This window comes from Panthera pardus, unplaced genomic scaffold (genome assembly GCF_024362965.1).
Source record: "Panthera pardus isolate Hobbes unplaced genomic scaffold, ASM2436296v1 HiC_scaffold_16, whole genome shotgun sequence".
Taxonomy (NCBI): Eukaryota; Metazoa; Chordata; class Mammalia; order Carnivora; family Felidae; genus Panthera; species Panthera pardus.
The window spans coordinates 104046782-104069440 of NW_026526721.1; the positions used below are offsets into that span (position 1 = coordinate 104046782).

Below are 22659 nucleotides of genomic sequence, written 5' to 3' on the forward strand. Positions count from 1 at the left end.
ATACTCTTAAGTTAGTAGTTGAAACAGGCCCTCTTATCTGAGCAAAAACTATTTACCTGTAAATAGTCTTAGTTGGGACTGTGTGTGTGGGGGGGGATTGTGTTGTTTTTCTTGGTATTCGTTATTTGTTCAGATAAATGAACCTAAAAATGTTACTTTTTAGTCACCGCTAATGCCACTGTAAGAGAGGTATTTAACATGTAGCAATCTGAATACCATATTCTCTGGACTAAGAATAGATCTCTTGGTAGTTTTTTTTTTTAATTTTTTTTTTTTAATGTTTATTTATTTTTGAGACAGAGAGAGACAGAGCATGAACGGGGGAGGGGCAGAGAGAGAGGGAGACACAGAATCGGAAGCAGGCTCCAAGCTCTGAGCCGTCAGCCCAGAGCCCGACGCAGGGCTCGAACTCACGGACCGCGAGATTGTGACCTGAGCTGAAGTCAGACGCTTAACCGACTGAGCCACCCAGGCGCCCCTCTTGGTAGTTTTAAAGACCACTTTATAAGACTTCTCATGTTGGTTTTTAAAAACATATTTAATAGTGCTCTGCATTATGGGGTGTCTGGGTGACTTGGCTGAACATCTGACCTTGGCTTAGGTCATGATCTCACGGTTTGTGGGTTCAAGCCCTGCATCAGGCTCTGCGCTGACAGCTCAGAGCCTGGAGCCTGTTTCACATTCTGTGTGTGTGTCTCTCTCTCTCTCTGCCCCTCCCCTACTCGTGCTCTCTCTCTTTCTGTCAAAAATAAACATCTTTTAAAAAACTTTAGAAGATACTCTTGTTGTAAGATGTTTCTGGTCTCCACTGTATTTGGGGGGGAGGAATGGCTAAACTAATGGTTAATTGAGATTGCTTGTCACTATTAAGGCATCTTCACTAAAGGGACCCAAAGAAGGCCTGCATGAGGCATAGACTCTTCATGGAGCAGGGATTGCATTTCAAACAGGGAAGGTGGCATAAAGTCACAATGATATGTTCAGAAGGAACTCCCCACGTATGGTGTTCCCAAAGTGCAGAATGATAATATATGAGATTGTTTTCGGTGGAGTACATATAAATACATTTAAAATAAGAAATATTTATCTTTGTGTCTTCCTTATCCATACCACAAGTGATACTAGTGGTCTGTTTACAGTGGTTAGAGATGTAAAGAAATACTGAGTAAGTAACATTTCACTTGGCATATGGGTTTGGCAAAAATCAGGACAGTTGCAGTGGATAACTGGAGGGTAGGAAACATTTGCCCTGTAGGACCTGTTGAAAAGAGTACTCGTTATTTATCTCAAAAAATTGACTTAAGTCTAATTTTGTACTATTTCCAGTTGATGCATATTGTACTTTAACAGGTGACTGGGTTCAGCATGATCAGAATCAGAACATTTCGAAAAGCAGCACAAGTGGTAAGTACTACTTACTTACCAGTAATGTCCAGTAAGTACTGGACATTAAACGAGTTTTAATCTATTCCTTTATTCCTTCTACCTACTAGAATTTTTATTTTATTGTGCAAATGTGGCTTCATTATCTGCTGGGGCACCTGGGGGCTCAGTCAGTTAAGCGTCCGACTCTTAATCTTGGCTCTGGTCATGATCTCACAGTTTGGTTCGTGAGTTCGAGCCCCGCATCGGGTTCTTCACTGACGGTTTGGAGCCTGCTTGGGATTCTCTCTTTCTCTCCCTCTCTCTCTGCCCTTCCCCTGCTTTCTCTCTCTCAAAAATAAACTATAAAAAAAATTTTTAAAAAAAGATCTAAGTGTTCTGTAATTCTCTTAATCATCTGAACAAACTTTGAATTCATTCTCAATTTGTTCGTACCTGGATGATGATTTTTTAAAAAATCCAGATTAAGGGTGGGTAGAAAATAATATAAGGAAAGCAAATTTGTTGATTTTTTTTTTTAAGGTAACAGGCGGCGAAAAATGAATAGCAGCTTATCTGATGAGGAAGTCTATGACAAAAGAATGAAGCAGGTTGATACTTCAGGTTTGTAAAAATGTCATCAGTGGCTGTAAATTATTTTCCCTGCTTCCCCCCGTTAATATTTATCCAAGCCCGTGCTGTTGGGCCAGTCTTCTGGAGCCACATGAGTTGAGCCTGCCCTCCCAGATATCTTCCCTCTGTGTCCCAACTCCTCCTCGGGCCCGGATAAGGGTCCTCCTGGGTCTGCCCCACCCTGTTTCCAGCTTGAGTCCCCACTCCACCCCTTCACTCACTCTAAATAGAAGGGGGCACCAGGGGGAGCTCCCTTCCAGTCTATAAGGATGGGGCCACGAACTGTCCATCTTTACATTTTCTGTAGCAGTGACCATGGAGCCTTCTATGTAGAAGATCATGGATGCTGATTGAATGAATAAAATTGTGAATGTCCGTGTATGCCTTCATTGGTGTCATGGTCACTAGCTACATCTGGGGAAAAGAGCCTCCAGCTCAATTATTGGAGGCGAGTCTCAATTTCTTCCAAATAAATGGCATAGACCAAGGCTTGATCATTGTGAAAATACAATAGATACTGAAAATGTTTAACAACAGTACTCCAAGGCACCAGAAGATGGAGTATGTAGCTCAAAATTCAAGCCCAGGCAGAATTTACAAACCTAAGTTTAAAAACAGACTCAAATTATATGAGACTCAAGGTCTCAAGGCTTCAAGGGCCTCATATAACTCCCTAAATTAGCTGTTTCTTCAGAATACCTTTTCTTTTACTATTATTGTAAGATATGAATCTCTGAAAGCAGATAAGCCCTCTATAAAGTGATGTAAGATTCTCTCTACTTTCTAGAGCAGGAGACTGTGAGGACGACATGTGGATGCCTTTACTGTATATCACTACAGAAACGCATATTGTTTTTGCTAAGTAAACAGCAAAATAAATGAGGTTCTAGAATTACTTTTAAAACGTAACTGGAATATAATTTTTTCTAGTTTTATTGAAATATAATTGACAAATAAAATTGTTTATATAATGTGATGACTTGATCTACTTACACATTGTAAAATATTTACCAATAAAGTCAAGTAACACATCCATCCCCTCACTTTTTTTTTTTTTTTTTTTTTTTTTGGTGGTGATGGTACATAAGATCTACTCTCAGCAAATTCCGAGTATACAACATAGTATTATTAACTCTAGTCACCATGCGGTACATTAGATCCTCAGACCGTATTCATCTTATAACGGGGACACACTTTTATATTAAATTGATATATAGGAAAAGTTTCTCTTGTTACATGCAGTTACTTTTGGCTATTTAAAATGAGCTCCGATAGCAAGCAGCTAGAAATAGAAATAAAATTATTAAATGCTACCTAGAAAGATTAAGGATTTCCAACCTTTTTGGAGTTGACAGTGTGGTATCTAAATAAGTTAATAAAGGGGTGCCTTGGTGGCTCATTCAGTTAAGCGTCCGACTTTGGCTCAGGTCATGATCTCGCGGTCCCTGAGTTTGAGCCCCGCGTCAGGCTCTATGCTGACAGCTCAGAGCCTGGAGCCTGTTTCAGATTCTTCTTCTCTCTCTGACCCTCCCCCGTTCATGCTCTGTCTCTCTCTGTCTCAAAAATAAATAAACGTTAAAAAAAATTTTTTTAAATAAAAAAAAAATAAGTTAATAAAGATTTACTTCTGTTAAGGTATTTTCACAACATTCTTTGAAATACTGAGTCACTGTCCTGGTAGTTTTAGACTCAGTGTATCAGTGTGATGCTTTTTAAATATGGCCAGTACTCAGTCTTAATAGAATCACCTTGCGGTCTTGTCAGAATTTAGGTTCGGGATCGGAAGCAATAAGTTTTATGATGGTCCTGACAACTGGCAGTTTTCATAGGCTGCCTGTGCAGCTTTCATTGCTGCCGCTGTTGAGAGGTGGGAGCAGGGTACCGCATCTCAAGAAACCACTAGACAGCGTGGGCCATTGTTTAGACCTTTTCTTCAATCTGGAAGGGATCTGTGAAGTGGGGAAGGGTTAGTACAGAGATTAGATTCCTATTAGTAAATTGTTGGCTGTAGAGTTCTGTGGTCCTGAAGAAGGGGCAGAAAGTATTCTGCCTGTCACTCCCTTCTAATTTTGCCTCCAATATTTTGTAATGCCTTTATGATCCTTGACGGAATCTAGGCAACCAGTGAGCTTTGCAACACTATTGTGCAACTAACTACAAAACATAAAAGTAGCAAATCTAGATCAGTGATAGGGCTAATATTTTTCATGGGGCCAGTAGTTTACGTTGGCAAACACATGTCCCTCCAAGATTATGATGCTGTTTCATAGAGATTAATAGACATTACAGACCATCTCATGACTTTTCCGTAAGTTGTGCTTTTTTCCGTAATGCCAGGAGATGGCGTAATAGAAATTGGGATTCAGATGTCTTGCTGTGTCTTTAGTGACCACTAAGATAGCGTTTATATGTGGCACTAACATTCAGGTAAAGGCACGAGCTGGGCGAGGGCACAGCTATGTATTTTTCTTTTTGAGCCATATAAATTATTTTTGGTGTCCGATCTTTTTATTCCAACCCAATCTGTGCTGCTTTGTAAAACAGCTTCATTCCCTGAATTACTGAATTAATATTGTGAACGTTCTACCCTGGTTTAATGTTATTATATGAAATAGTTCCCTTTAGTCCATATAATAGTTTGGAAAGGAGAGAGTTTTTGACACTTAAATATATTTTGAAGTTACAAATCACAGATATAAGGAGAATGCATTTTCATTATAAATTGCTATAAATGATGTGTTGAGAGCAACTGCAGACTTCCTTGTCTGCTTTTAGACGGAGCGAAGACCAGAAACCTGCTAACAGACACACAGCTGATTATCCTTGCTGCGAAGTTGGGGAAGGAGTGGATGAAAATGGCCATTGCCAACCTGGAGTTGGAGAGGAGCGATATTGAAGATATCCAGGAGAAGAAAGAAGATGTTACGATCTATAACTTTAGGGTGCTGAAGAAGTGGCAAGAAAAGGAGCAGAGTAATGCCACAGCCCAGAATTTATATAACTGCTTGAAAAGCATCTCCGTTGAAGTCCAAGATGTGCTGAAAGGTGAGCAAGAAATTCTCTTAGTCGTTCTACTTCGAATCAAGCTCTGTCTTTCAAAGAGCCAGTTTCTATGATAGAATGTGTTGCTTGCTTACTTGTGAGCTTGGATTCAGAGAATTATGTTAATGTAGGGTAAGCACGTGGGCTGCCACAATCTAAGTAAAGGTGAATGGTTTGTGTGTGGGATCAGAGGAACGGTTGAGATCCCATCTCAAGTGCTGGCTGGCTTTGTGATGGAGCAAATGCTCAACCTAACTTTAAGCCTCTCTGTTCCGCTTTGGCAGATGGATGCAAAAACCCCTGTGTCCTAAGTTTATTGTGAGAATGATAAAAGATAATGCGTGGAAAGCTCCAGGCAGGTAGTAAGGCTCTCTAAGGGGTAGTTAAAAATGTCATTATGGTACTTGAGACATTCAGCTTTCTAGTCCTCCCGTGGCACTGAAGCAGTGCCGGGGGAGGCCACTGGGTGGCACCAGTGAACCTCAAGTGGCAAAAGTGGAGCCCAGAGGAGGGCTCAAGTTTCTAGTCTCAATCCAGAAAACTGCAAGTTCCTTCCTTTGTGTGTAAGCTCGTCTTTTTTTGTGTGTATGGTTTGATCTAGCACATCAGTGAAACCAACTCTAAACTTTATTATACATTCTTACCATAGTTAACAAATGTAGTGTTACTTCTCAAAAGACTCAGTAAGTCAGAGAGAGGTTTTTATTTGGAATTCTAGTTGGACTTTTTATTCCAAAAAGAATGTAAAAATGTGTATATGCCCCACAAGTTTGTATGAAAAGTAAAATCACTCTGTGATCACTCAGAATGCTTTTGAGATCTTGTGGGCTTATCTCCCCTGTAGATTTTGGGTGCAGAAGCCTCAAGTAAATAGAATATCTGGTTTTAGTGCCAAATTTTTCATTCATATTCCTGGAAATGTTGAAATTTTGTAAATTACTAAGGCTCACATGTGGAAATCTGCTTATTTGCATATAGACGCTTCTGCCTATTGACAACAATGGCCTCTGTGCTGTGATAACCAAATAATCACAGCCTCTTCCATCAAAACAACCTTGAAAAAAATGTCTCTCAGAAACTCTATATAATGGGTTATTTTGTTTTCTGTTTGTGTCTGCTCCTGATCTCACTAGACACTTGACTTGTTGATATATTAGAACCATAAAGGGGTTTGTGAGATTTTTTTTTTAGCCTTGAAAAAAATCATGAAAGCTAGCTTATTAGTCCAATTCCCTCATTAAATAGAAAAACAAAATTCTTCTGTGAATTAAAAAAAAAAACACGCAAAAAAAGCAAAATTTACCAATATTTTGTGCCGTTTGTGGCCAGAAATTGGTGGAATTTTGTATTTTTATCAGGATGTTTTAGCATCTTGCAACTAGTCTTTAAATTACAGTGGCTTATCTTCAGCTCAGGAAAACCCAGCCACTTGGAGAAGTTCCTTTTTGAAATGGATGGGTGATTTTTCTCTAAAAGCATGCCTCTGTCTTCCCCTAACAGTGAATCCCTGAATTTGTTTGTATTCTCTCTTTTGTTAGGTTTCTTACAGGAAAGGTGAAGTTTGGAAGATGGACTGAAAAAGGAAGCCTCAGGAACTTTTACCTGTAAAGACCAACTTCAAATGGTAATTGGGTATGGACTTGATGAGATCTTGAACTTCACAGTCTGTGGAGGCAGCTCCTTTCACTGGGGGCCATTCTGCAGCTCGCATTATTCAGGGGTAGAGAAAATGTAAAATATTTGGAAAACTTAAAAAACCTCTAGGTTTAAAAAAATTTTTTGCACCTCCTACTCACACCATCCTGCCCTGCTTCCCCACCCAACATCTGTCCTTAACAAAGGTGCTTAAAATGACTCAGTCAGGTGAGAAATGTGGTAATTTTCCTTTTGGAGTCTGTGAACTATGAAATTCATATCAAGTATTTGAAACCTTTTTAGCAACTCAGTGGTAGTGTGCTTAAACTTGCACCAATGTAGTTGAGCTTTTCTCATACTGACATTAATAATGAGAGATACCTTCCTGTTCTTTTAGCCCCCACTCAGGCATACATGCCCCTGGGTACAATATATCTTTTTATGTGGGATGATTTCCATAGATCACATTACCAGCCTGTCTGGCTAGTGGTCTGTTAAACCGTTAAACCAATCATGTTACCTTGTCCTTGAGTGATGAGAAAGGAATATAATCCAGTCCCCATCCCGTGTTGAGGTGCACGCTCAGAGGTGATCTCATCTCAGTGGGGAAGTTCAACTGGATGGATGGTCAGAGAGTCCCTTCAAATTTCATTAACCTTCCAAAATCACAAGGCTAAGCACTACATTTCTTGACTCTCAGCCTGGAATCGTTTACTTTCTGGTGGGGGGAGAGATGCTACTCAGAAATAGCCAGAGCAGGACCAAGGGAAAAATGTCATGTCTTCTTGAAGAAGACTTGCCCCAGGGAATAATGAGCCACATTGGCTCTTGTTAATTGGTGAAATGGTTTTTTGGGTATGTATAGATATTGTCACTCTCCTAGAATCATGCATGTGGCGATTAACATTTCGGATATGTTTTGTTAACTTATTTCAACTAACTATAAATTACCATTGGTCTTCTGTAGGAATTAGCTGGAGAATAAAATAAATCTCAATGAATTAATCAGAGAAATACACTTTAACTATTGTTTTGCCTGTGAAGAACAAATTCACTTTATAGGGATGAACATATTTTTAATTGTCAGGGATCCTGTGGAATTCAAGTCAGTGTCACTTTATGAGTTTTTTTTTTTTAATTGTACTATACACTAGGAAACACATGGAGTTTTAACATTCAGGAATGTAAAATACTTAAAGGACTTGAATTTTTAAATGTTCATTATTTTTTATAAGTTTTCCGAAGAAACGCATAATTCCAGAGGTGCTTTGTATGTAAGCCGGTTTCCTAACAATTTTTCATAGTATGAATGAAAGGAAGAAAAATAAATCTGCATTTGTACAGTACTAATACGTGTCCTTTGTATTTTTATTTACTTATCAATTATTTTTTTAAAGCATCTTATTTCTTGATTTCTGTTACCTTGGCCATTTGGGCATTAGTTGGTTTTGTTCCCAGCTCTCCACGTCATGGACGGGGGCTAAGTGTAGAGCAGGGCAGGCTGGTTCACCCAGGAGTTGGCAGAAATTTGGAAGAACCTGCCCATCCCCTTGTTCCCTTAACTGTCCTCACTCCAGGAATGACTGAGTGTATGACTACATCCCTCCACATCTTGTTACTGGAAGGTGCATTTTTATTTAAAACTAGGTGGGTTCCTCTTAGTTCTTCACGTGTGCATCTCTCTAGAGGGGTTTTCCTACACATTTGAGGCTCATTTTTTAATGTTATTGAATTGCTTTAGGGGCAGATTTTCCTCCCCTGCATTGTCATGTGGAAACACATTTTCACTCCATTTCCTGAAGAGGACATCATATTTGCTGATAAGGTGTCCTCAGTGAGGCCGTTGGCCCAGCCCTTTGCCTGTTACTGGAAGTCCTTCTTGGGGTAAAGCAGCGTACTGCTTGCTGGGGGGTGTGATCCCAACTGGGTGACCAGGGATTTACTGCCGGGATTGTGTCTTTTCCAGCCCACATCCCGAGGTTTGAGTGTTTACGACAAGGGCTCTGTAAGCTGCTGATATTAACACAGAGGCCCTGGGGTTTATTTCTGAGCATGGAGTTCTGAGGTTTTTCCTCAGGTCCTGGGGACCTCCAGCTCTGCCCTGAAGCCTGCTGGAGGATTTAGATCCAGTCTGTTCCAGTCGTGATGTAGATTCCTGGTTAGACAAGACAGCCTGGAGTTAGTCAGACATCTTTATCCTGTGGCCGTCCATTCTTGCTGTCTGTTGGAACCTCTAGCTTGCGTTCATTTTTAGATTAGGGTATGCTCTGTGCATTTATAGGACTGTTTTATGTTCAAGCAAGTTGGGAAGTCTAAGAGATGGTTTTGTTACTTAATAAAAACTCAACTGCAGGCAGGACTTGGACTAGTTTGGTGAGTTTTTAACTTTCCCTGATCTATAGAGGTCATTTGTGAGATCTTATCTGTAACCTGCATTGATAAAGCATTCAGAAGTGGAGTTTCTCCAGGAGGGGTTTACCAAGGGATTTGGAGGGGGTGTTGAGGAGCCTGGCTGGACCTGTGGCCCACTCCTGTCAGGGGCAGTGTGAGAACCAGCCGATGAGATGATTGCCTGGGCCTCTCCGAACTACCATTGAGGGGTTTGTGTGGAAGTCACGTGCAAGGGGAAGTAGACCACTCTTTGGTTCACCAGTGTTAAGTGTTGGCATATGGCTTCTAATGGATAGTGACCACATCATGCCAAACCATAGATACGTGAATTGCATAAATCAACAGGCTTATGAATTTTGGATTTTTCCCCAGTCTAAGCATGTACAATTGTTTTGAACCAAGCAAACATATGCATTTTATAATTAAAAGAGAAAAAAATTTTTTTGGTAATTGGGAATGCTATGATTTTTAAAGACAGAAGACTTTCTCTTTATTCCTAGATTAGAAAAAGAAATGAGAAACATATGGGAGCCCATGAAGATTGGCCATTCTCTCGCTTTCTACCACTTTTAAGTGCCTGGGCCTGAGAACACATAGACATGAGTAACATGACATTTTCCATACTTGAGGTTCGCATGGTATGGTGAGTGGAAGCGAAGATATATAAATAACCCTGGTGATGTTTGTATGGTTATGACAACGATGTCCCTTGACTCACTAGGCCCTTAATATAACCAAAGGCAAAGGGTACAATGGTTGCACAGGCTGGAACCAGGCCTCCTGGAGTTAAATCACAATGCCTGCCACTTACTCATCATGCGGGATTATATGGTTTCTTACCTTAGTTTCCTCGTCTATAAAAAGGGGAAGGTAGGGGGTGCCTGGATGGCCCAGTCGGTTAAGTGTCCGACTTTGGCTCAGGTCATGATATCGCAGTCCGTGAGTTCGAGCCCCGCATCGGGCTCTGTGCTGACAGCTCAGAGCCTGGAGCCTGTTTCAGATTCTGTGTCTCCCTCTCTCTCTGACCCTCCCCCATTCATGCTCTGTCTCTCTCTGTCTCAAAAATAAATAAACGTTAAAAAAATTTAAAAAATAAAAAAGATAAAAAGGGGAAGGTAGGGATGCCTGGGTGTCTCCGTCAGTTAAGTGTCTGACTTCAGCTTGGGTCATGATCTCATGGTTTGTGAGTTCGAGCCTTGAGTTGGGGTCTGTGCAGGCAGCACGAAGCCTGCTAGGGATTCTCTCTCTTTTCCTCTCTCTCTCTCTCTCTGCCCCTTCCCCGCTTGCACTCCCTCTCTCAAAATAAATAAATAAACTTAAAAAAAAAAGGGTTGGGGGGCAGATAGTAGTTTCTCCTTGTAGGATTATTGGGGGAATTTTATACATTTTGTGGTAAACACTTAGAAACACACCTGGCATTTAGTTAGCACCCAGAAAGCATTAATATTGCTTCTTAAAAAGGTTACATGAATATATTGGCTCTGATGTTATACTGATGTCCTAATTCATATTCATATATTTAAGTAAGCTCTGTGCCCAAAATGGGGCTTGAACTTACGACCCTGAGATCAAGAGTTGCATGCTCTACTGACTGAACCAACCATATGCTTCTCCACATTTGTATTTTTAATACCATATTGAAAGATAACATAAATACAACTAAAGTTTTTGACTTGTTCTCACCAAATACATTTCAACCAAAAAAATGGATACAAATCAATTTTTGAAAATGTGGTTGGGTTTTTTTTTTATTTAAAATAGATTTCTCGGGGCGCCTGGGTGGCTCAGTTGGTTAAGTGTCCGACTTCAGCTCAGGTCACGATCTCGCAGTCCGTGAGTTCAAGCCCCGCGTCGGGCTCTGGGCTGATGGCTCAGAGCCTGGAGCCTGCTTCCGATTCTGTGTCTCCCTCTCTCTCTGCCCCTCCCCCATTCATGCTCTGTCTCTCTCTGTCTCAAAAATAAATAAATGTTAAAAAAAATTTAAAAAAATAAATAAATAAAATAAAATAGATTTCTCGGTCAGCTCAGACTGTTACACCAAAATACCACAGACTGGGTGGCTTCAACAGCAGACATTCATTTCTCACAGTTCTGGAGGCTGGGAAGTTTGAGATCAGGATGCCGGCAGATTTGGTATCTGGTGAGGGCTCTTATCCTGCTTTGTACACAGCCACGCGTCACTGTGTCCTCATGTGGGGGTCAGAGGGTCTCTCCCAGTCTCTTTTTTCTTTAATTAAAATTTTTTATTATTTTTTTTATTGATTGATTTTGAGAGAGAGAGAGAGAGAGCACATGTGCATGCAAGTGGGGAAAGGGGTGGGGAGAGGGAGAGACTCCCAAGAAAGCTCCCTGCTGTCAGCACAGAGCCTCACACGAGGCTTGATCCCACTAACTACGAGACCATTACCTCTGCCAAAAGCAAGAGCCAGATGCTTAACCAACTGAGCCACCCAGGCGCCCCTCTTCCAGTCTCTTCTTACAAAGGCACTAATCCCATCATCAGGGCTCCATGCTCCTGACCTAATTCACCTCCTAATGCCTCATCTCTAAATATCATCGCACTGGAGAGCAGGGCTTCAACATAGGATTTTTAAGGGGACACAAACATTCAGTCTGTGGCAATATTGTAACGTATTTTGTCTTAAACTAGGAAGCCACATTATGCTAGCTAGAACCGTATGTTTAGTCTTCAAACAAGGACAGCACCTGAATGGTTTGTTCAGGGTGTTATGGCAGAGGACTCACCGTTTCTGTCAGTGCTGGGCCCCAGACAAAGCTGTTCTTTCTTTCCTTTCTGTCCCTATGTTTTCTTTCCTCATTAGGGTATCTAAGGTCCTTTTGCATCACTTGAGCTGTCCAAGACAACCCTTGGACGTCTACTGTTCCCTTTTCCTAAAGCTCTGGGCCCTCAGTGGGACAACTGTCAGCTGTTTTTCGTGTTCATTCTCTGATTAAGTCATTCTCAGGTGTGAGAAACACTTTCACTTTTTATTTTCTTTTAAAAATAATTTGTTAATCAAATGAATCTCTAACAGACTAGGACTGGGAAATATTTTTAGTGGGGGAACCTCGGTCTTAAGTCGAGAAAAACTTTTTTTCTTTTTTTTTTAATGTTTATTTTTGAGGGGAGGGAGGGGCACAGAGAGAGGGAGACACAGAATCCGAAGCAGGCTCCAGGCTCTGAGCTGTCAGCACAGAGCCCGACACAGGGCTCAAACCCATGAACTGTGAGATCATGACCTGAGCTGAAGTTGGATGCTTAACCGACTGAGCCACCCAGTCTCCCCTTTTTAAAAAAATTTTTAATGTTTATTTATTTTTGAGAGAGGAACCTCGGTCTTATTAAGTTACTTTGCTCCCCATCCTTTGTTGTGTGAAGGCAGGGACTTGCCCCAGACACCTGGCACACGCCTGTGATAATGCTGCGCGGGGACAGGGCATCGCTGAAATCTTTAAACAACCTTCACACTTCGAAAAAATTAACAGTGAGCATTGACTAGACGCCAGCACTGTCCTGTGCCATTTAATCCTCACAACAGCATTAAAATAGGGGCTACGGTTTTCTGACTTTCACAGATAAGAAAACAGTAGCAAAAGAGAGTTTAATCGATTTGGCCCCGTCACCAAGCCCAAAGACTAATAATTTTCAAAAATGGCTCATATTTATGGTCAGGTGCAGTGCCAGTGCTTTGCATGAGCTGTTCCATTTAACCTTCACTTTGATCCTCTGAGGTAGGTCCTACCATCACCTTCACTTCATAGAAGAGGAAACAGGAGAGGTTAAAACAACTTGGTCATGTTATACAACTTGTAAATTGTAGGCCCAGGCTTAAAAGAAAAGAGGAAAACGAACCATGTAATAAAGGAATTAGTTGTAAAGGGGTTTCTTGGGTCAGTCTTGTTTTGTTTTTTTAATGTTTGTTTATTTATTTTTGAGAGAGAAAGAGCACAAGTCGGGGAGGAACAGAGAGAGGGAGGGAGACACAGAGTTTGAAGCAGGCTTCAGGCTATAAGCTGTCAGCACAGAGCCCAACACGGGGCTCGAATCACAAAATGTGAGATCATGACCTGAGCCGAAGTCAGATGCTCAACTGACCGAGCTACCCAGGTGCCCCAAGGGCCAGTCATGTTTTTGAAGCATATGTCATGGTAATTTCTAGAACCAAAGTAGGGCTCAGTTGGTTGAGCGTCTGACTTTTGATTTCAGCTCAGGTCATGATCCCACGGTCGTGGGATACAGCCCCGAGTTGGGCTCCATTAGGAGACGGCTTAAGACTTTTTTTTCCTTCTTCCCCTCTCCCTCTGCCCCTCTCCTCCATTCACGCTCTCTCTCTAAAATAAATAAAATTTTAAAAAAGAACCAAAGTAACACCTGTATTCCTCTGTACTCATCCTGTCCACAGATGGACGATCTGCTTGCCTCTCCTTGTTTCTGGGCACAGACAACCGGCCAGACAACAGACAAGTCGCCATTCCAAGTGAGGGATGGCAGCAAGTCTATGGCTCCAGCCCCATCAAGCCCTCGAGCTCTTCTAACCGTAATCAAAGCTGCTGAAACCCCAAACCCAACACTTAAAGGCAAGAAATTCCTGTTTGTGAATCCCTTGAAGGTCATTCAAATTTGTGGAGGAATCCCTAAAGAAAAGAGGAGATGTATTGGGATCTAGTTTCTGATGGTTTCTATTTAATTGTATATCAAGGGGGGTGAGAGTCTGAACAAATGAGTCAGTTTGCCACACAAATGAGGACCTGGGGTGGCCAATACACATCCCCTCTTGGTCCACAGGGATACCAGCTAGGATGTGATGAACAGGAGTCACGGGAGGAAGGGGGCGGGGCACACCAAATCTTTCCTTTCCTATGGCCTTTTTGTATTAAGGAGGAAGACAATTATCAGAGTACTAAAATTACATGGTATTCTGCCAGGTGAATCTTTTAAAATTCACATGGTTTAGAGAATTAAAAAGATGGAATTTAATATTTGGATCATTAAGAGCACATCTCTTAAGCCAAAGAGAGGCAATTATCCATGTGGTTCAGGCAGAAGTTCTATATAATTTAAAGCAAATGGAGAATTTTTCTCATTGTAATTTAGAAACAGCTTCCCCTGAGGGCCCAAAGTGTCACAAAAATTAGAATAATTTAACTAGAAGGACTCTTAATGATGTTTTTCCCAGTTGGAGGATATTATTATGTATTTGTCTAATGCACAGCATGTTATGGTTAACAGGGAAGAAACATTTTTATGTATTTTACTTTCAGATGTAGATGCTGAACAAAATATACTCTCAAAAACCGTAACTCATTCGATGGCCTTAGTATTAGAGCATATCTAGTCTAATGAGTCTCCCTTTAAGAAATTGGGGGAAGAGGTGCCTGGGTGGCTTAGTCAGTTAAGTGGCTGACTCTTGGTTTTGGCTCAGGTCATGATCTCACAGTTCATGGGATCGAGACCCGCTGTTAGTGCAGAGCCTGCTTGGGATTCTCTGTCCCTCTCTCTCTCTCTCTCTCTCGAAATAAATAAATAAACTTAGGAAAAATAAAATAAAATAAGAGATTAGAGAAACTAGGACATGGGTAAGAATATTGTGGCATTCTTTCTAAGGGAATGTTGTTCACATTTCATTGGAGTTTTCAGTTTTCCCACAACATGTATTTTAACACTTAAAATATTCCAATTACATTAGAAAAATATGAGAATTACTTTATTCAATCATTTTATTTTTAGAACATAAGGTATTTCTCAAATCCATTGGATAATAAATATTTTAATAAATATAACATAAATAAATATAAGTTAGCTCACATGCTTTCATGAACACAAAATTATATAAATAAGTATTTTAAAATAAATTATGCTTGGGTGTTTGTGTCTACAAACACTTAGGTACAGAAATAGCTTATAAATTCTTGCTTTTCTATTAAAGGGAAAAGAAAAACATGTTCAAGGAAGGACATTTTCCCTCTTTAGCAATTTGCTCATGAAAACTTAAAAACAACTTATCCCTCCCTAGTAAATGTGAAATAGACTTGGTCAAAGGCATCACGTGGACATAACAGTCATATCTTTCAAATTTTGGGTGGCAACTAATGTAAACAAGTATGAGAATTATTGTACTAGCTTAAGGAGGACCAGGTCAAGCCACCCACTCCCTGGTTCTTAACCCACATCCTGTGAAATATATATATATATATATATATATATATATATATATATATATATATATATATAATGTTTTTTTGGTTTTTTTTTTTTTTTGGTTCACATTTCTGTAAAAGTGGCTTTAAGGTTGGGAGAGACTTCAGCTTTTTAGGAAGAATTCAGATAGTTCATCATTCTATTGATGGTCACTGCACGAATTCTGAAAGCATGAAGAAGTATGCAGAGCTTGATTTTAGTTTTATAAAAATCCGGTTCTTCCAGGGAGGAGTTCTGTGGCACAGTCACACTGTTGACATTCAGGGCCTAGGAGAATAAATATTAAGGATGACATATACAGTATCCCAAAATTAAAACGTTCATCCGTAAAAATGGGTGAAGCCAATACATGTCTCAGAGCCTGCAACCCACTCACTCATTACATCTCCTAAACCCGACCCAAATCTACTCCCATCCAGATGGCCAGGCAGAACCTGAGAGAAGAAATACTCATTATCCAAGCACATGGATCTTCAGTGAGCTCTGAAAAGACCCTTAAAGCTATTTAGAAAATCATCAGTGGGAGTTACATTTTAGAAGGGAACAATTCTGTTAAGATGACATCTGCTGCAATATCTAATTAATTTTTATATGTTCTACTAAGAAGCTAAGTCCTTTTTAGAACAGAGAGGTGACGGATTGCTATTGATCGGAACTCCATGAGTAACAGACTTGTTTGGTGCACTCATTTGCGACAGATAAATAAACCTGGCAATGGATCTCTCAGTTTTAGCCTGTTAATTTGCTAACACAATGCAAGATCTTATATTGGCACAATGATCAATGCTTTCACTTATTCCCTGCAAAAAGCCTAAGAGAAAGGCAGGGTGGGTAAAGTCATCCCATTTTGCAAGGAAAAATACTGAGCCCCCAAGTTGTGAATGGTTTGTGCATGGCTGGCTGATTCCCGGGAGAATGGATTCCAGTGCCCAAATCACCTGACTCCGAGACCTGAAAATGAAATATCATCTACAACTCTCTAGGTGGTAACGTTCTTTGATACCTGCATGAAGTTCACTGCCTTTCCAACAGTAATTTGGCACAAAGAAGGAAAGAAAGGAGAATAAATTCTTTTTCAGACAATGATTTCTGACATCATACTTCTTTTTATCCCATGCCCTGGTCACCAAGATAGTCACACGGCTTTTGCTTAGGTGAATATTTCTATGTTTTGTATTAGCATCACATGCTATGATGATTCAGAAAATTACAAAGCAAGCTCTTGTCTCTGAGTAACATTGTGGATATTAGGGGATAGGTCATTCTTTTTATTTAATGCACATTTTAGTTCAAAATGGGTCACACCCAGGCATCAGCCTCAGTTGTTTTCTCTGACAATTATATGCAGTTACGCATGTTGGCCTCTCAATGCACATCATGGAGCTTTTTAAAATAAATTTTTTTTTAATGTTTATTTCTTGAGAGAGAGGGAGAGACAGAGTGTGAGCAGGAAAGGGGCAGAGAGAGAGGGAGACACAGAATTCAAAGCAGGCTCCAGGCTCTGAGCTGTCAACACAGAGCCCAATATGGGGCTCGAACCCAAGAACCATGAGATCATGACCTGAGCTGAAGTTGGAACGCTCAATTGACTAAGTCACCCAGGTGCCCTCATCATTGGAGCCTTTTGAGTGACAGGATAAGTGTAGTGGAATCCCTTTGATGGGGGTTTAAATCCTGGCTCTGCCACTTATAAGCCATGTGGACAAGTGGCTAACTCTAAGCTTTGGTTTCCTCCTTTGTACATACCCCCTGTGGTGGTTGTGGAGACAACATAAGAAAATATATGAAAACATCTGCAAAGAGCCTGGTATATACCATATCATCAACAAGTGGGAGTTTGCTTTTCTTACGGTGACCTGCTCACCACTGGCCTTTGTCAAGAGGCTCTGCATGGTATATGGAAGGGCAATTTCAGGCCACTCCCAATCCAAGAAGGGGAGATTTTACACTTCATCAGGGACCGTGACTAGCTGTTTCAGCATGAAGAAGGTGCTCTTACTGGTAGTATGAAGGTCTTACCTGTAACAGCTCATCAATAGCTGTCAGCATGTTTTGATCCAGAAAGATCTGCCTTTTAGGATCCATTAACAGCTTTGCATTCATGGCCTTGAACTCCACCTGGTACATCTTCAAGTCCTCATAGATACTGCTAAGGCACAGGGTCTAAGTGATATGACAAAACGGGAAGGAACCATTGAGATGAGCTAAAAATGTCTCCCTCCCCGCCACCATTGCGTTTGAGGAGGGAAAGAGTTTTGTATCTTACCGTCATAAAAGAGGTCTTTCTGGAGGCCAGGCAACTCCCATTCTAGAAGAAAAGATAATGAGACATCAATGATATGAATTCATCATATGAGCTAAAACCTTTGATTTTCTGACTTACAGTTATCAGAGAGATCTCTCTGGAAGCCAGGCAACTCTCATTCTAGAGAAAAAAAAAATATCAAAGATATTAATTCTCAATATACATTTTCCTTACTTTTCTTCTCAAACATATCTTTTTATTGTGGTAAAAAACATAGAACATAAAATTTGCCACCTTAACTATTCTTAAGTGTACAGTTCAATAGTGTTAAATATATTCACATTGTTGTAGAAAACGTATTTGTTTTATATATATATTTTTCAAGTCCAACTTCTGAAGTGGGACCTGTTAAAGTCTCACGATGATGGAGACCTGAAACATGCACATTTTTAGAAGAAGATGAGGTTTGATGCACAGCTCTTCACTGTATTACATACTTTGAGAAGAAAATCAACAATACCATGGTTAATTCCAGTGGTAAGCAGGCCTCCACTGTGCTGGTTTTATCTTTTGTGATATCTTCATGATCAATCTCTTCGGAAGTGCAGGAGTAAAATTCTAGAGTTTGTCTGGCCTGTAAAAAACAAAGAGTAACCCGGTTTATAATATTAATAAGGCACCTGGATTCCTATGAGGCTGGCACCCCACGGTACCAGCAAGGTGAGAGCTGGCTGTCCTTGCCATCCATCTCTTTGACCTGCAGGAAATTTGGGATCTTCTTAAGACAAAAGGAAACCAGTTATTTACATTCTCCCTCCCTCCCTCCTCTCTCCCTTCGCTTAGGACATGTTTCTCTGGATGATGTGTTTTTCCATTATGTAAACACTATAAATCATTTCAACAGGCTGTGCTAATCAGCATCCACACCACGCTGTGACACTTGCTTCTGGTGAAAACAGTTTTTGGTTTTTTCCTTTTGCCAAAGGACCTGTGTTTTATGAACATCCTTTTCAAGTATAACTTGTAAAGGCGGAACTGGTGAGGTCACAACTTGAGGGATATAACGAACATGTAACCCTAAAGACAAGTGGAGATTTAATTTGCGGTACATACACACACACAAACGCACAGATGTCACCCTACAAGCATGTTGGAAAGCACTGTTGAATGTAACTATGAAACTTATCTAAGAAGTCAGTAAATCTGATTGAAGATTGACATCTTTTTTCCATTCATCAAGCCTCACGTGTGCAAGTAGAGTCCTCCCTCTTATCAGTGCCTTTGCTTCCTTGGTTTCCGTTACCTGCCTGCCAGCAACCATGGTCCGGAAGTAGACGATCTTCCGATACACGGTCAAAAGGTTAATAGTAGCCTAACACTGTGTCACAGTGCCCGTCATTCACTTCGCTTCATCTCATCACATGGGCATTTTATCATCTCACCTCATCATAAGAAGGGTGGGTACAGTACAGTAAGAGATTTAGAGAGAGACACATTCACGTAACTTATTATAATACATTGTAATTGTTCTATTAGCTATTATTGTTAATCTCTTATCACAGTTATGTGTGTAGAGGAAAAAACATAGTATAGGGTTCGGTATGGTCTGCAGTTTCAGACATCCACTGGGGGCTCTTGGAACATATCCCCCTTGGATAAGGGCGTACTTACTGTACTAAGGAACATGACAAAGAAGAGGACTGTGTTATGTTATGCCCCCTTAGGATCCCAAGTTCAGCTGCAGAGACAGCAAAGCGCCCAATGATTAGGAGTCATGTCAGCAGGTGAGAAGTGCTGAGAAGGGTATGAAGGCTTCACCAGTGATGGGACATCTGCATTAAGTGGATCAGAAGACTGACAGGCAAAGGAGAGAGAATTTCAGGCAGAGGGAACTGCATGAACCATCATCAAGGCTTGAGATACAGAACATGTTGCCCCATCCCCCCAGGTCCCTATCCATTTCCCAACCCCTGGAACCTGAGAATATGTTACACGGTCAAGGGGAATTAAGGTTGGTGATGAAATGAAGGTTGCTAATCAGCTGACCTTAAATAGGGAGGTTATCTTGGATTATCTGGGTGAGTCCAATGGAATTGCTGCGTTGTTATAAATGGAAGGAAGCAGGAGAGTCAACGTCAGAGTAATGGAGCACGAGGACAACTCAACTGGCCATTACTGGTTTTGAAGATAGAAGGAAGCCATACACCAAGGAATGTGGGCTGCCTTTAGAAGCTGGAAAAGGCAAGAGAATGGAATGGACTCTCTCCTGGAGTCTCCGGAAAGGGACACACACAGCTCTGCTCACACCTGGATTTTAGCCCATTTCAGATTTCTGAACTCCAGAGCCGTAAGATAATTAATGTGTGTTACCACTTAGTCTGTGGTAATCTGTTATAGCAGCAACAGGCAACTATACACTGTTCCTGGAGGTATTCACACGGACGTGGGCAGCCACTCTCCCGAGCAGGCTGTAAAGCATTAGATTTGGAAATACAGGCCCTCTGTTGTAGTTCTTCAGAGATTTTCAAGAGAAGCTGGAAATTTGGATTCTTATGTGGAAGGTCCACTTTTTCAATGGCATCAAACTCAAAATCAAAACCAAATACAAAAGCTACAGGCCAAACTCTACAAATCCATGGGCTGTGAATCGCATGCACTTGCCACCTCTTTCCTCTGCGGTAGCCAGCTCGTGTGTTCTACCAAATTGGACAAAGGAATGATATTAAAAAATATCAGATTGAGTTCTGCAATCTTTTGACCTTTGGCGCTGTCCTGGGGAGTAGAAGAGTTAGCTTTTTCACGTAAAGCATCTACTGAAATTGCAGCTTCTAAATTTTATCCACAGTGAAACTTTCTTCAGGAATTAAAGCACTTTTCTCTGCCGTTTTCATCTGCTGAGTTGCCTTTTTAATTAAGATCGACTGAACTGTGAGGAGCAACTGGCAGCACATTGTGAAAGATTAGAAGAGGAAAAGAATTCTTTAAGGCCTTGTGGCATTGACCTCGTTTTAAGATATTCATAAAACAACAAGAAATTCAGGCAAGATTTACTAGAGAACAGGAAGGCAAAAGGACCGCTTTTAAAACATCAGTCTTGGGTTGCTTCAGCAAAAGCTGTAGGTATTGAAGCACTTTTGAAAGGAAAATAATTTTTTTTGCATTAAAATATGAAACCTAAGAAATGAATGAAGCTGTCAATAATATTAGGTAAGTTTCTCCCTCGAAAATGAAGGCAGGGGCGCCTGGGTGGCTCAGTCGGTTAAGTGTCCGACATTGAATCAGGTCATGATCTCTCCGTTCCTGAGTTCAAGCCCTGCTGTGGGCTCTGGGCTGACAGCTCCGAGCCTGAAGCCTGCTTCAGATTCTGTGTCTTCCTCTCTCTCTCTGCTCCTCCCTCACTCACACTCTGTCTCCCTCTCACTCAAGAATAAATAAACATAAAAAAAATTTTTTTTAAAAAAGCCAGAAAATTGAAGGCTGGACGTGCACTGTCACAGGCCCCCTGAAATGTTGCTCAGACAACAAACTGGGTCACTACACTGGAAGCTGGCGAGCAGTGTGAGGGGCAAGCCTAATTCATCTTTGTAGCCCCTAGAGCACAGAGGCTGCACCTAATAATGGTTTCCTGGATTGATAAGTGTGTCAGAGAAACAGTGTGGGCTTGACACAATTCCATCTCTGTTGGCAGGCTACAGGGAACACTGTAAATATCCACTTTCCTCTGCGTAGACACAGCCAAAATGAATGCCATTATAATTTATTACCACTCTTGCTTTCTCTGGAGACACAATTTCATTGAGACTCTTTAGCTAATAGTTGGGCCCTTTATAAAGTTCCCTCTCCCCTTCTTGACAGCTCCTGATTAAAGTCCACAATTTCTTTGCAGTTCTTTCGGGTGACCAGAGGTTCAGAGAAGCCCCCGTCCCTAGAGAGGCTGCAAAGTGGGAACAAGAACACTGGAAAACTCACCTTCTGAAGCGTGTTGCTGATGGCTCGCAGCAGGGTTTGGGAGTGGTTGAGGCACTGGAACATTCCTGGGCTTGGTGTGGGTGTGGGGAGGTTCCTGGCCAAACTGAGGTGGTCCAGGTGGTTTAACAGGACCAGGATGGTTACAAGGAGGAGGCCTGGAAACCAAGCGAGGAGCAGGCTGAGCTGGTCAGCTTGGTTTGGCCTGCCTCTACCTTCCACCCATCTCCACCTATCCACATCTTACCAGCATCCACCTCCCTCCCCCGTCTCCAATCTTCCTTCATCACCTGAGAGAGGAATCAAGTTCTTGGAAAGTAGTGCTCTATTCCGGGGCTAGAAGCCAACTCCCTGTGAAGGCCCCCTGTTGAGCTCGGACAAAGGTGTTGGACTCATAGCTCACACAGAAAAGGCCTCTATTTCACTAGTAGGGAAACTGAGGCCAGGCAGTGAAGTGACTGGCCCAGACTCCTAGCCTAGCGTTTGGAAACAGTGGGGTGACAAAGCCTCACTTTGAAGCTGGCTGGGATCTGCCCTTTTCTAACTGTAGCTGAGGGACCCTGAGGGAGAAACGCAGCGCATGGAGCCTCAGTTTCAAATCTGTGAAGTGGGCAGATAAGGAGACAATATCCTATTTAGTGCATGGTAAGCACGCAGTCACGCTTTTTTTTCACCTTTGCACGAGGCTGCTGACAGCCTGCCAGTCTCCCTCACAGCGGGTCCCAAGTTTCTGCCTCCTCTTCCCTGGCTGCCGCCCTCCCCACCCCAGCGATGAGTCTCCAGTCGGGCTGGTTACTCACCACGCGGCGGGCACATGCTGAGCGGGCACTGGGCGGACACTGGGCTGGAGCTGGATCCGGACGGTGGACGCAGCAGGTGAGGGCGATGGTGGGAAGCCGACCCAGGGGATCACATTTTTATAATTGTCCCGAGGCGCGGCAGGACTTTCCCGGGACTCTGGTCTCTTGCTTGCTTTCTCTCTCTGTCTCTCTCTACATCAGCTTCTCGGTGACACGCGGAGTTCGGCCCGCGGGGTTTGCGGCGCTTTCGGATTAACTCCACGGGTGCCCGGCCGCAGGCGTTCAGGGGACGGCCCCGCCGCCTCCGGCTGGCCCAAAGCGAAAGCGAAATTCATGCAGAGTCGTGGCGCAGGGTCCCCGGGCAAGCCCGATCACTTGCGGGTCTC

At 41.8% G+C, this 22659-nt stretch overlaps 2 protein-coding genes and 1 long non-coding RNA gene across 4 annotated transcripts in view; 2 read left to right on the forward strand and 1 right to left on the reverse strand.

The window, feature by feature from the left end:
- Positions 1-8018, forward strand: part of LOC109262060 (uncharacterized) — a 45086-nt gene extending 37068 nt beyond the window's left edge. Inside the window, exons 14-17 of the mRNA XM_053903672.1 lie at positions 1351-1404; positions 1906-1986; positions 4771-5040; positions 6576-8018. Of these exons, the coding sequence (XP_053759647.1) occupies positions 1351-1404; positions 1906-1986; positions 4771-5040; positions 6576-6595 (425 nt within the window). The 3' untranslated portion in view covers positions 6596-8018. The remainder of the gene's footprint in view (positions 1-1350; positions 1405-1905; positions 1987-4770; positions 5041-6575) is intronic.
- On the reverse strand, positions 831-22657 carry IL12A (interleukin 12A). Of its 2 annotated transcripts, none has more exons than XM_019440463.2 (7): positions 22274-22657; positions 21477-21631; positions 18028-18141; positions 17646-17687; positions 17529-17570; positions 17282-17425; positions 831-1258 (listed from the first exon to the last, which is right to left on the reverse strand). In XM_019440463.2, exons 1-7 carry the CDS (start codon positions 22287-22289, stop codon positions 1205-1207), a joined length of 567 nt encoding a protein of 188 aa, XP_019296008.2. In that variant the 5' UTR covers positions 22290-22657; the 3' UTR covers positions 831-1204. The 2 variants fall into 2 exon arrangements, with proteins under 2 accessions (XP_019296008.2, XP_019296007.2); XM_019440462.2 differs by lacking the exon at positions 831-1258 and adding an exon at positions 15314-15529 and having other exon boundaries at positions 22274-22653.
- Positions 21626-22659, forward strand: part of LOC128777293 (uncharacterized) — a 30367-nt gene continuing 29333 nt past the window's right edge. Inside the window, exon 1 of the long non-coding RNA XR_008422531.1 lies at positions 21626-22349. This is a non-coding gene — a long non-coding RNA (uncharacterized LOC128777293). The remainder of the gene's footprint in view (positions 22350-22659) is intronic.

Bases quoted from the DNA above. Each gene is read 5' to 3' on its own strand.
- IL12A (XM_019440462.2), bottom strand. The intron at 17,426-17,528 runs GTAAGATACAAA...CATATCACTTAG, and splicing joins GAAAGACCTCTTTTATGACG to ACCCTGTGCCTTAGCAGTAT. The intron at 15,530-17,281 runs GTAAGACCTTCA...TTATTCTCCTAG, and splicing joins CTATTGATGAGCTGTTACAG to GCCCTGAATGTCAACAGTGT.